General features: G+C 47.5%; 1 protein-coding gene across 2 annotated transcripts in view; it reads left to right on the top strand.

The window, feature by feature from the left end:
- LOC111145742 (astrotactin 2) overlaps positions 1–14,119 on the top strand; it is an 867,423-nt gene that overhangs the window by 190,632 nt on the left and 662,672 nt on the right. For both annotated transcript variants that reach the window (XM_022500914.1, XM_022500912.1), the window contains exon 3: positions 10,542–10,926. In XM_022500914.1, coding sequence (XP_022356622.1) covers positions 10,542–10,926 — 385 coding nt within the window. The remainder of the gene's footprint in view (positions 1–10,541; positions 10,927–14,119) is intronic.

Raw genomic sequence — 14,119 nt, 5'->3', positions numbered from 1 at the left:
ATCCAGGCAAGAGCTTTGCACAGAGACAGGGTATCATAATAAGTTACACAGTATCAATGAAGCCAATACCTACTGGGGACTAAATGTTTTCTGTAAGTCAAGGGCTGTGTGAGGTCATGTGGATAGATACAGCTGTTTACCTAGTTCTCACAACAGACCTCTTTGGTGGGTGGCAGAGTAAGAACTTGGACTCTGGTGGGCCAGTTTCCAGCCATGCCCTTAACCTGGCAAATGAGTCCATGGATGGATGAGTGCAACCTTCCTCTCTAGTCATCTGAGTTCATCTGTTTGTCTTCATGACCCAAAGAAGAGGAGGAAAATCAATCCTCTTGAAGATGCTTTCCCTCACCTTGTCCACTCATCCATCCTTCAGAGTGGGATTTCAGACTGAACTTGGGAGGCCACACGAGGATTGGAATAGGGTGCTGATTTGTGCTGCGTGGCTCCAGTGAATTATCTTTGGTGTTCTTGCACACAAATGGAGAATTGCCAAATGGACGGAGGTGTATTTTAACCACCTAGCCTCAGAGAGGAGTTTCTAAGAGATTCATTCATTAATTCTTCTCACCAGTAATTGAAGATCTACCGTGTGTCCTGAAACATTCAAATTTGTGCAGAAATAAATAAAACCCCGCCCTTTTCTTCATGGTCTCTCAGTGTGAAAATGAATCAAGTGCATAACGAGGACCACTGCATGTCGGACCTATCCAGGCTGGGTCTTGGGTACGCAGGGATGGTGGCAGAGTCGTTGGCAGATGGAAGCAGGAGAAACTAAGGGGTTTGAAAGTTGTGTAGTTGACCCAGCCGGAGATAGCCGGTTTCAGAAAGTTTTGTTGAGAACTCAGGACCCAAGAGCTGAGGTGAAAGGACTAGACCAAGAAGCAAAGGAGGGGTATTACAGGCCAAGGGAGCCGCGTGAGTGAGCATGTGGGTGTGTGAGAGGGTGGGAGGGGACCGGGACATTTCACCTGGGTCATACCTGCATACAGCGGTGATGCTAGGCTGGATGTCACGAGAATACGTATTTCATCTGTCCAGGAATGCTCTCAAGTCTGCCTTTGCCTTTCTACTCTAGAAAATTGGAGCTGGAGTTCCTGTCGGAAAACAGCCAGTCTCACCTACTCCCCCCAGAGAAGGGAAGGAGCATAGTCAAGGGCACACGGCCAGGAACCTTGTGGAAGAGAGCAGGGGATGGTCACAGGAATGCAGTTGGGAAACTGCACAGAGACTATCTCAGGATTGTGGGAGGGAAGTGGTGGCCTCACCACTCCTTTGCATTTAATTTTATAGGAAATACGGTCTTGCATCAGTAATAAGGATGCTAGTATTTCTTTCCTGAGAGCTGTGACTTGTAAGCCGCATTCCATTCCAACTCACATTCCGTAATGCAGACCCATTTAATCCTCCCTAGACCCTCTCGGTCAGGGCTGCTAACCCAGTTTACAGATGAGAAAATGGAGGAAACTCAAATCACATACCCAAAGACACACGACCCAGAGGTAAGACAACTGTGACTAAAATCCACATCTGTCTGACTCGTGGGCAAGCGCCTTTGTCCTGATGTCCATTCGTTAGCTTTCCCCTTGATAAATTTCCTGGGATTCAGATTGATCTCTCAGGATTCAGGCCTCGTTCTGATCTGATCTAAAGATGATTAAGGAAGGTTGATCTGAGTGGGGGAATGACTACGTTCCAAAGAACTGCTACGTTTTAACTTTATTCCCTTGGCCTGATCTTGGGAAACGGTGTCTCTAATAGATACATTATAAGTAGATGACTGGTTTAAAAGAAAAAAAAAATGTTTCATTTTCTATAATGGGATCTCCCTAAATAGGTCACCTTCTATGTGTCTAGACACAAAGAGATAGCTATAGATAAATACAGCTAACTGTAGAAACAAAGATAGGTGTGAGTATATTTTTATACATATGAATATATACAGACATACCGTTGCTTGTATATATAGATGCAAGTCTTTATCAGTTGTTGTGTGTTTATCTCCTCCTAATTGTTCACACATGTAACTTACCTCTTCATTTGATTATGTGCTGGGATCTTCTGTAGCCTTCTGGGAGCTTCCTAGGAAAAAAATTAACATGGAAGTTTCCTTTCTAATTCAATTGCATAATCCACACATTGGTGTCATTGTGGGCTCCTTCTTCCTCTGCTCTTTCTTGCTAATCAAACACCAAGTCTTCCCTTCCCCTGGCATGTCTTGTTTTACCCCAGTCACTAACTGTCGCCTTTAACTGCCCTGCCCGCAGGCCCCATCTCCTCTCTCTTAGACCAGAGCTTCCTTGATCTCCGGACTATTGACATTTTGGACCAGATAGTCTTTGTTGAATCTGGCTGGCCTTTGCACATGGGATGCTTACAGATTCCCTGACCTCTACCCCCTAAATATCAGTAGCACTCTCTCTCCAGTCCTGAGGACCAAAAATGTCCCCGTTACCAGTCATCTCCTTGGGGGAGGGGGGCAGATTGGGAACTGCTGTTCTAGGCTATCTTGAACAGCTACCTCAGTGGCCTCCTTACTTCCATTCAGCACGATCTTGCCACCTTATTAATTAAAAAGAAAGAAATAAAAATCTGGGAAACATGAATGCCTAAAGAATGGCCATGCCTTTTTCAATATAGTTCTTATCTTGTTCTCCCTCACGGTCCAGCGAACATTTCCAGTTAAGAGTGTGAGCCTACCGTTGACGGAAGGCTGCCTCAGTCAGGAGGCCCTATCCCATATATGTGCCACCTGGTTGTGTCCTCTCAAGCAAGTTTCTGTTCTGAGCCACATTTTTTCATCTGTGCAGCAGGTGTAATAATCTAACTGGGACGGTCGCTAAGTACCAAGCACCAATAACTCTAATACTAGGTGGAAAGTGCTAAAAGCTCCTTAAGTGAAGGTCCAGCTGAAGCGCAGTGGGAGTTCAGAAGGGAAAGAGATTTCTTCCAGCTGAGCCTGGAGAGGCGGGGTCACAGCAGAGTTTACCAAGGAGATAGCGTTGTTGCTAGCCTTGAAATCTGGTGGTATGTGGGTGTGTAGACAAAGTGAGGGATAACAGTGAGGGTGGCATTCCAGGCAGAAGAAATGACTTGGGGGCGCCTGGGTGGCTCAGTAGGTTAAAGCCTCTGCCTTTGGCTCAGGTCATGATCCCAGGTCCCTGGGATCGAGCCCCATGTCGGACTCTCTGCTCAGCGGAGAGCCTGCTTCCCTGTCTCTCTCTGCCTACTTGGGATCTCTGTCTGTCAAATAAATAAATAAAATCTTAAAAAAAGAAGAAGAAGAAGAAGAAGAAATGACTTGGGTGAAAATATCAGGACATGTAATAGAAATAGTGAGTTCTGATGTGGTTGGATAACTTAGCACTGTGGGACTTATTTATAGTAAGTGCAGCATGGGTGGGTGAAGCATATATATTGAGAAGGGTACCTCAAAAGCATATGTTTTGAGACCAGATTATCCAGAAAGGGTGGGGGCTTGACGGACAAGAACCTGAACTGTCGAACCACAGAACTCTCCAGCTTAGCCAGTGAGGAGGGTCTCCGCATCCAGCTGTGTGCCAGTCATGGTCGAGAAGATGGACTGAGAAGACTAGGGGAGGAGACAAAGCCTGGAAGGTCATCCAGAGTGTATTAAAATGATCACGATGAAAGGCTGTGGCAACTGGGAGATGGGACAGCCATTGGACGGAGAGAAAGGGAAGGTGGCAGAAGCTGTTTTGTTAGATAGTTGTCAGGATTCCGAAAGCTAAGAAGCTTTGGGGGACCATGGGCTGCACAACCCACTGCCACTACCATCTTGGAATGTTCTGTGAACTTGGTCAAGTCACTTCTCTCTGAATCTCAGTTTTCCTTATCTGTAATGCCAAAGGTCTGGATTAGTGTCCAGTAATCCCTCCACCTTAAACATAGACAGAAGCCTGAAAGGAGACTTCCCAGAGTACCTGGAACCCTTACCCTCCTAGCTACTTGCTCGGCAAACGGCCAGGAGCACACCCAGTAGATCATCAGTCTTTAGCCATCCTGGGGCCGGCTGTCGAGACCAGACACAAGTGACGAGAAGAGAAGGACATTACTTGGGAGAATATGCATGTTCACAGCTCTGAGGATTAAAGGCCCATGTTCTTATCACTGCTGAACAGAGTATTATAAATCCAGTCTTAGAATACCAAATCCCTTTGCAGCTTGGCCATTGTGAGGGAATATTAAAAAGGCCGGAGACAGAAATAATCAGTTTCCCAATGACACATTGTCAAATAAAGCATTTCTCACATTATCCGTTTTTTTTTTTTTTTCTTTCTCTGACTCCTTCTCCCGTGCCCGGATAGTTAACATGAAAAAATAGATTAAAATGAGGCCAGGCTGAATGGAGTTCTAAGTTTGACTTTTTGGAAAGCTCTCTCAGTGGGGTAGTTTGGGGCCCTTTCTATTTTTCATCTTTATATATTTTTTGGTGTTTGATACTGTGTCTGTAAGCAAATCAGCTGGAGGTCCTAGCAGGGGGATGAAGGCAGAGCAGCAGGGAGGGTCCCTGCTAGGTTTGATTGGGTGCCCTTTGGATGCTGAGGTCAGAGGTGGTATGGGGACAGTATGATTTCTATTTCTCTGCCATGTCTGGTCAAGATTTTAGGCTTCTGTATATTTATTAAGCAACTACTCTGGGCCAAATATTACAGCGTAGATTGGATAAATGGTGGGGATAGATGGTAACTCAGGAATGAGGAACATGGTCAACTAGATGACCATATTGCGGTAGTGCTAACCACAGAAAGTCTGTGAGAGGAGACGTCACAGACCGGCCCCAACCTGAAGAGGCCAAGACATTCCCCGAGGAAGTGATCGCCGAGCTGAGATGGCTGTGTGAGTTTAAATGAGCAGAAGAAGGGGAGTGTATTAGGTTTCTAGGGCTGCCATAACAAATCACCACGGAGTGGGAAGCTTAAAGCAACAGAAACGCATTCCCTTACGGTTCAGGAGGCCAGAAGTCCAAAATCAAATTGTCAGCAGGGTTTCCTCACTCTGGAGGCTGAGGGAGAATCTGTCCCATGGCTCCCAATAGCCTCTGATGGTTGTGGGGAATCCTAGGCATCCCTTGGCTTGTCGACGCTCCATTTGCAGGCTGTCTCCGCCTTCACAGGGCCTCCTTCTCTTCTGTCTCTGTGTGTGGCTGTCTGCCTGTCCGTCTGTGTCCTCTACTCTTCTTTTAAGGACATCAGTCATTGGATTTAGGACCCACCCAATCCAGTATGACCTTATCTCAACCAGTTACAACTGCGACAACCCTATTTCCAAATATGATCACATCCTGAGGTTCTGGGTGGATCTGAATGGAGGGGGGTCATTATTTACATCACGAAGGGCGCGAGAGCACCCTGCGCTGAGGACACACCCAGTGTGGAAGAGCCCAGAGCATCACACTTTGGGGGAACTCTCATTCCTCAGTGTGGCTCCAGGACAGGGGATGAGACTGGTGGGGTTTGGGGGAGCTGGACCTGAGAAAGAAGTGAGCATCTCATCATGAAGGACCTTGGATGCCAGGCAAGGGGTCCAGACATTATTTGGAGGGCCTTGGAGAGCCAAGAAGGGGTTTTGAGCAAGGAGAGAGGTGCAAAAGGATTTGAACAGAGAGGTTGATATTTGTTGAATATTTCGGTGCCAGACCTTTTATTTTCTTGTTTAATCCCTGGCATGACTGTTCACATTGGAAACAATGAGCGCATTTTACAGGTGAGCCTGGATGCAGCCCAAGGAGATAAAATATCACAGCCAGCTTGTCACACATGGCCAGGAGGGACTCAGGGATCCCCACACAGGTCTCTGAGCCCCCAGACACCTCCCCATCATGGCACTCTGCCCTTGACATGGCCCACCGTAACCCTTGTCTTCCTCCACTGGGGGATCTGCAGCTCACCATCAGCAACAGAATAAGAGAAGTGGGCTAATCCTGCTCTAGAGAGACTTCTAGTAGGGAAGGTTCCGTAAGAGACAGGGACACATGTTGCTCCTGCTGTCTCTTTCCCAATTCCTCCCTGACAGCTTAGTGAAATCCTTAGATCTGTAAGAAAAAGGTAAAACCAATCACCCCAAGACCTGTGATGCTCACAGTCTCACACAAACCAACCCCTAACTAACAGACTGGCATTTTTATTTCTGGAAATCACTGCCACTTCTCCAACCTTGTTTGTCTTGGGCTGCCCGAGAATGAACACGGTCCAAATCGAATTTGGCATCAGGTCATCCCTGAGTCCAGCAGGGCCTTCGCTCACCACCCCTGGAGCCTCGGCCTCTTCTTAACCTGCTTGCTGAAAATGCACAGCCTTTCCCTGCATCCTCTTCTCCCTCCTTGGCTTGCTGTGGCCCTGCAGTGTTTTCTTCACCTCCAGGACTCGTGCTGGCTCTCAGCGTGCAGACTCACTGGCTGGACACTCTGGCCTTGCTTACTTTCCTGGTGTCATCTGCTTTTCTGTTGGCTTGTCCTTGGTGGAGAAAGGCCACAAAGAAATGGGGTACAGCTCTGTGTAGGTGGGCTAGCACAGCAGCTTGGTCCAAGGACCATCTGCAAGGATGTGGTTGATGGTTTCTTCTTGCTTCTGAGTTACTCGTCTGCTTTCTTAGGGCGAACTGTCCCACCAGGACCAGAGGTGGACACATGGTTCTCTAGAGCTTGTCTACAGCGCTTCTCGGTTCGCAAGGGCTATCACAGTCTTTGCTCAGCAACCAGCTAAGACGCATGAGTGAGAGCTGATCACAGGTTTGCCATGTACCAGGCACTGAGCACGGCTCTCCACGGCCATGAGCCCACACCTAACCTCTCTCTCTGTGGATGTCTGTGACCCAATCTTATGGATGAGAAACATGCGATTGGGAGATTCATTCCTCTGTCCAAGGTTGCCCAGCTTCTGTGTGGTAGCATGAGAGTTAAAGAACTCTTTCTGACCCTTTGTCGTTCTCTGTCCCCAGCCATGCTATACTATTCCAAGTGTTGCTAAGTCCAATTTACAGATGAGTAAACTGAGGGTCCATAGGGGAATCTGAGAAATTCAAGCTCAAACACAGTGAGTAAACTTGAATTTGGAACCTGTTTACTGCCTGCTTAGAGCCTATCCACAGTGTCCTTTACTCCGCTACATTTTCAGCCTCTAGGAGCACAGAGCTGCTTAGACCTGTGGCTACTGTGTTTAAGGTGAAGTCCCCTTGGCCTTTCAGGAGCCCTGCATGAGGACATTTGTTTCAGTAGGTCCTTGGCACAATAAACCCTTGAAAACTGAGATTCTCCTTGGGCCAAATTTTCACAATGAAATTCTGATCTGTGACAGAAGCCACATGGTTGGTGGCTCAACTGAGGCTGGTGGAAGCTGAGGTCGGCATGATGGACCTCCTGTCCCTGTGCCTCAGTTTCCTTACTTCGCATAGGACAAAGATACCTCACGTGCACAGTTGTAGAAAAGTAAATGGATACAGAGCACCTGTGATGAGTTTGGTCCAGATTAGGAAGGATTGGAGGACTCCAGACAAGTTTTGCAGAATAGGCATTGGGGTGCAGAAGGTCAAGCTGTTTATTCATTCATTCATTCCTTCATTTGTTCATTTGCATTAAACAGACCCTTGCCGACGCTGTTGACAGCAGTGATAGCTAACAGTCTATGAGCAGCTGTCACATCCCACACATGGCACTAAATACCCCACACGTATCTCACTCAACCTCACGATGACCCAGTGAGCTGACCCTGGGAATACTGCCCTTATTTAACCCAACCCATTTAAGCCAAGGCTCTGAAAGCAGACGTGACCTAGTCAAGGGCACAGAAACCTCTAAGGAATAGAGTCTGGGCTACAGTTGTGTCACTCTGAGGCTAGCCCTTGGCCACTGTGCCAGATGCTGCTGCGGGTGTTGGAGGCAAAGCATGAGGCTTCCTGCCTTCCAGGAGCTGCTGGTCTGGGTTCAGGAGCTGATGCGGCATCGCAGGAGTGACCGGGGAGGGCGGGCTCGAGGCAGTGGAGGCAGGGAGGGGCGGTCATGGAGGGAAGTGGTCATTTGGGTTAGGCCTTATCTTTCCCAGGTCATTGTTAATCCTGGGATCGGACCACAGGGTCAGACCCTCATAAACAGCATAGGCACGAGGGGCTGGGAATGAAGGGTCCTAGACCAGGCAGGGCCTGACCCTCCTGGCCAGGGAAGTGCCCGGAGGTGTGAAGATAGGCAAGGAGATTTCCCCAAGATGTCAGTCACCAAAATGAAACACTTTGTTGAGGAGCAGCCTTAAGACGTGCCCCTCGATTCCTGGACTTGAAGACAGCGTCTTCCTTTTCCCTTCTCAGCATTCGCTCTCTTTTTGTGCACCCCCACCATCGTTCCAATGTTCTCCTCTCCTCCCTGAGGTCTGTGAGAACCATTACGCCGTCACATAGCCGGTGGCTGTGCAGTGAAGCCTAGAATTTAGATCCCTGCTTTACCACATCCTGGCCTTTTGTACCCTGATGGACCGAGGATCAAAACCTGTGTGACTTCAAGCAAGTTGCTCAACCTCTCTGAACCGCCTTTTCCTCATCTCACCAATAGAACAGAACTACATCCCGTCACATAAGATTGTCTTGAAGATCAAATAACAGGAAGTGAGAGTAGTAAGGAGAGGGCCTGCTCTGGTTTTAGCCAGTGTTATTCTTGCCTCCTCTCTCTCTCTTCACTGTCCTCGCTGTTACCTCTTTCCTTCATATCCCTCCCTCCCTCCCTCCCTCCTTCCCTCTCTTCCCTTTCTTCTCTGTGGGAAAAAAACTGACAAGTAATGCCCATTAGGGAGACTTCTAGACACAGAGAAATCACTGTTGTATGTTCTCTGGGGGAACAAGGATTTGTTCTTGTTTTGGGGGGCTCTGAAGGTCACGAGCCACGCACATGCACCCATTTTATGTGTATTTGACGCACATACACACACACTTGCACACACATGCAAATGCGTGTACTTGCAGATTTATTGGGTTTGTGTGCTCGTGCTTAAGTTCTGACATCCAGAGGAAGCTTCCCAGGGATTCCACTCCTGAAGCTCACTCCTGAAGTCAAGGCAGGGCAGTCAGCTGTACCCGCATGCCTGGGGACCTCTTAGCCCGCTTTCCCACCCCCTCCCCACCTGCTGTGGAAGTGATGAATTCCAGCGTACTGACCCGAGGGCCTTGCAAAAAGAACATGACAGCTTTCCGGCATAGGCAGCAGGATAGCAGATTATTTTAGTAAACAGCATTCTTCCTGGCCCAAGCAGGTCTGCCTAACAGAAGTCACAGCCAAAAGCTAGGCTCAGCTTTTGCTCTGTGGCTCACCGTTGAGTGTCTGAGTGTCTCGATTCCAGGCCCCTCTCCACCCTGAGTGAAGGCGGTTCTTCCCGACCCTGGGGCTCAGGGACTCAACGCCGCGGCCTCCTGTCCCCCAGCCCCAAAGCACAATCTGTAAGGAAGAAAAGCAAGGTAACTAAGGGGGCACCTCCATTCACAGATGTGTTTGTAAATGACCCTACTCTTAAAGAACACATGGAAAGGGTATTTCATGAGTCTTTTGAATCATGTAACATATGTTCATACACTGTAAACTGTTCCAGCGTAAGGTATGGGAGGCAAACTCAGTTGAATATTTGCCAGAGGGATGTATTAAAGAAAAATAAGTTTCAGTTTGCCTTAATGTTCTGATTAAAAGAATCCTAGAAAGGTGTTTTGGTTTTTTTTTTTTTTTTCATTTAGTCATTCAACAAATATTTATGAAGCACGTATTTTGTCTCAGGCCCCCTATTGGAAGTCACGTACTAGAAGACTAGTGTTTCTGGGGTACCTGGGTGGCTCAGTTGGTTAAGCGTCTGCCTTCAACTCAGATCCTGATCCCAGGGGCCTTGGATCGAGCCCCACATAGGGCTTCCTGCTCACTGGAGAGTCTCCTTCTCTTTCTCTCTCCTTCTCCTCTTGCTCTCTCTCTCTCTCTCTCAAATAAATACATTTTTTTATTTAAAACGACTAGTATTTCTAATAATGAAGGATATATGAGACTATGCAGAAATTATGTTTGATCTTATAAAGTTGTCTCAGATATGCAGCAGGTTGGAAGAAAGGCTCCTATCTCTTGATCCTTCAGTGGACCCATTCTAGAGATGAGGAAGCAAAGCTGAGAGAGCATGAGCCAATGTCCTGGGGTTGCTCCATTCATGGGAGGCAGAGCCAAAATTCAGATATTCACCTGTGTGAAGCCACAGCCCTTGACTCTTCCAGCATTTAGCTGTCTGTGTGGCTTTGACGTGACCATTATCCACCTCGTTTGCTCCTCATGACAACCTCGTGGAGAAGGGAGGGCAGGGATTCTTACTCATCCTTATATACACGAAAAGCAAAGCCCCGAAAAGTCAAGCAGTTTGCCCAAGATCACACAGCGGCTGTGGCTGGTGGTTCCTGAGTTTTTATGAGCCTCGCCCGGGGATCTGGGCGGAGTGGAGTGGACAGGAAAGCCCCCTCCGGCACTCTAGCCCAAAGAACCGTGGTCCATTTGCTGTCCTTCTTCCCTTCTGCTCTAGGGTGGACTCATTGCACTGCTGCTTCTGCTGCTGGTGTTCACTGTGGCTCTGTACGCCCAGCGGCGCTGGCAGAAGCGCCGTCGCATCCCCCAGAAGAGTGCGAGCACGGAAGCCACGCATGAGATTCACTACATCCCGTCTGTGCTGCTGGGGCCCCAGGCTCGGGAAAGCTTCCGCTCCTCTCGGCTGCAGGCTCACAATTCTGTCATTGGAGTGCCCATCCGCGAGACCCCCATCCTGGATGACTATGACTACGAAGAGGATGAAGACCTTCCCCGGCGGGCCAACCATGTCTCCCGGGAGGATGAGTTTGGCAGCCAGGTGACCCACAGCCTGGACAGTCTGGGCCGGCCAGGAGAAGAGAAGGGGGACTTTGAGAAGAAAGGTGAGTCTTCTTGTTGCATCCCACCCTCCGGGGGACCTTTTGGGAAGCTGGGAAGAGGCGCGGAAGCTGGGTGGTTGAGGGCACAGGTGGTGTCTTCTGGGCTAAGCCATTCTGGATCTATGGCCAGTCTCTGTTGGGTTATCCGAATTTGTCTTCTCTAGCTCTTCAGTAGTGGTGGGGAAAAAAAGAAAAAAAGCCAGTGTTCTTTGAGTTTTGAGAAGCATCAGAAGTTTTATATAGTTCAGTATCCCTCCTTTGTCTCTTGATTACCTCCTTCGATGGCCTTCTCACTACTCAGTTCAGAGAATTCATCTCATTTTCAGACACTACTGTTAGGAAGTTTTTCCTTATATTGAGTTGAAATCTGTTTGTCTGGCCCTTCACATCCACAAAGAAAATGAATCTGATCTTTCTTCTCTAAGTCAGCTCTTAGAAAATTTGACAAGAGAAAAAAAAAAAAGTACCTTGTAACTTCTGGAAACCAATCTAAATAATCCCAGTTTCTTCAACTGGACTCAAGTGACACAGTTTTCTGACATTTCACCATCTGGGTCACTGTCCTGTAGATGGAGAGTCTAATTTTTCATGTCTTAGAATATAAATGCCAGAACTAACACCCCTCTGCCTCAAGGGGGGAATGCTCTTGTGCTCAGCAAAATGGGATTTTCACCTCTTTCTTGCCAGCTGTTATACTTGGGTTGATGCAGCTTGAGATCACATTTTGTGCTACTATTGCTGGTTCATACTGGGCTTTTTGGTGACTGAAACCTCTCACCCTTTTACATATATGCTGTTGCAAAGACCCATTTCCCAGAAGTTGGTAGACAATTGATTATTCGGACGCAAGCACAGAGTATATTCCTGTTCATCTTTGTTAAGTGTCTGGTGCACCATCTTGTTTATAGAAGGAATTTGGCTCTTGTCCTATAAATGCTGCAAATATCTTATTCTGCTTTTTCCTCCTCCTTGTCTTTGTGGTACAGGTGATGACAGTGGGTTAAAGGCTTAGCCTGGAGACCCTCGTGCTGACACTGACCCACTCCTTTTGTGAATTGAGAGAAACCCTCGCTGTTTGGGCCAGTCCTGGAGTTCTGAACTCTGTATCCTACTTTTCTTCTTCTGGGTCCTTCCTCTTGGACTCATCTTTCCATGTTGCTCAGTGGGCTAATAAGAACATTAGGGGGTTCTTAAAAGGAGACATTTTTGTCAAGCCTAGAAACCCGCAGGGGGATGAGAGTGAGACAGTAGGCTAGAGTGCAGGTTTTGGAGTCACGTGGACCTAGGTTCAAATTCTGCCTCCTTTATTCACTGGGTGACCTTGGAAGAACAGGAATTCAACGCTCTGAGTCTCGGTTCCTTTGCCTAAGCGTTCTGGAAGGATTCAAGATAACAATAAAATATGTGCAAAATGCCTACCCCAGGCCCTCATATGTGGCAGGTGTTGGATCCCTGAGAACTGCATTTGTAGACTTCAAAACCCTGGTCTTAGCTGGGCATCCAGAGTGTACTTAATGATGTCGAGTAGTTACCTCCAGTCTCCTTTTATATTCCAGCTACCATGATCTGGGATATTTCCCTTGTCCTCCAGGTGGCTCCTGTCTTTGAACTGTTCATTTTCTGATATTCCCCTCCCCCCTTCCCAAGAAATGGAGATGAGCAAATTGAACTGAACCCCATTCCTGGGTTCCCTGGTGCTATGGCCTTGGGCAACCTTCTTCACCATCCCCTCAAGGTCATGCCTTCACCTCATCTGTTCTCACTGGACCCATAGTATTTTTTGTAAATGTTCTGCCTTGGCTTTAAAAGGAAGTACAATTTGAAGTAACACAAAGCCCTTCATTTAGTCCTGGATCCAGTCCCACTGAGCTCTGGTAAGTGTGGTAAGGGTGGAAGAGGGAGAAATCCAGTCAAAAGGAAGGGCACGCTTTTCCTGACTCCACACTGGATTCTGGTCACCTTGACCATGGAGAAGTGGCCGTTAGGGGCTGTTCTTACAACGTTATGATCCCTGAGCTTCTGGTCCTGCTTGTGTAGACAGGAGAGGGATGGTTCCACGGGCAGATTGCGGAAGATCTCACAGCAGCTCAGACCCAATGAGTGGTCTGTTGCCTCCATTGGATCCTTGAGAGAGATCAATGAGGCCCTCTTTTTTGTGGGGTGACCTGGACCACGTGTGGGTTTTGTCAAGAGAGGTCAACTCTTCAGAGGCTGGGCAACCCATACAGAAGGAATCCCATAGCCTTTTTGAAATTATATTGCCAAAGGCTAATCCCTTTCCCACTTAGATTTGCACCTTTCCACTTAGATTTTGCCTATCCGTTCAAACTTTTTCTCCGTTTTCAAGCTTTTCAGCTTGGACTTGTGAATAATAGAGGGGACACTCTGGAGAGCAGAGGGAGAAAGTTTCACTATCAGGGGTCTACCGCTTGGGTTTCCAAACCGCAAGATCATTTTCCTGAGCAGGTTTGACCTTCACCTGATACACACCTGTGCGCCCAGACCCTTTGTTAAATATTGAACTTCTTCTGTGTCTTGGTAAGTAGTTTGTTGTCCTGAGCTCTCCCAGTGCCTTCCTGCTGCGTGGCCATCCCAGTCCCTCCCCAAGATCCCTCCCGAAGCTCTCACTGTCTAGGAATGGGGTGGCTTTAGGATAATTCCCCAGGATTATGGCCTGTGTCCTGTCTTACTAATTGATACCTGTGCCCTAGAACTCCTCAGGTATTTTGAATATCACTGCTGAATTTCACCTTGGCACATTCCTGCAGATTTAATCACGTCCCTGTGTGAAGGCTTGGCTCTGTGTTTGGTACATAACAGAAACTCAATGTGTTTTAATTCTAATTCTCCTTATCCATCCTTAAATTTATGTTTCCCTTCCCTGAATATTATGCATGAAAGCTCGAGGAAATTAAAGTAACAAATTTATCACTTTATCAAGGGAAAGGGTAGGGGATGGCTGAGTGGATATTGGGTTTTCTTAATTTTGTTTTATTAGTGTGAAAAAAAATGCATGCTGCTTATAATTGAAGGAAGAGAAGGAAGGAGAAAGGGGGAAATAGAAACAGGGACAGAGACCTTTATGCAGCTCTATATCTGGTGATCTGGGAACTTTCCATGACTTATGTCATTTACACCTCACAGTCACCCTATGAGTTGGGTACTAATATTGCTCCCATTCTACAGAGCAGGAGAC

The sequence above is a fragment of the Enhydra lutris genome, unplaced genomic scaffold, assembly GCF_002288905.1.
Source record: "Enhydra lutris kenyoni isolate GAN:26980312 unplaced genomic scaffold, ASM228890v2 scaffoldscaffold13, whole genome shotgun sequence".
NCBI classification, from domain to species: domain Eukaryota; kingdom Metazoa; phylum Chordata; class Mammalia; order Carnivora; family Mustelidae; genus Enhydra; species Enhydra lutris.
The sequence above is the reverse complement of the archived record's forward strand: the minus strand, read 5'-3'. Positions and strand labels throughout refer to the sequence as shown.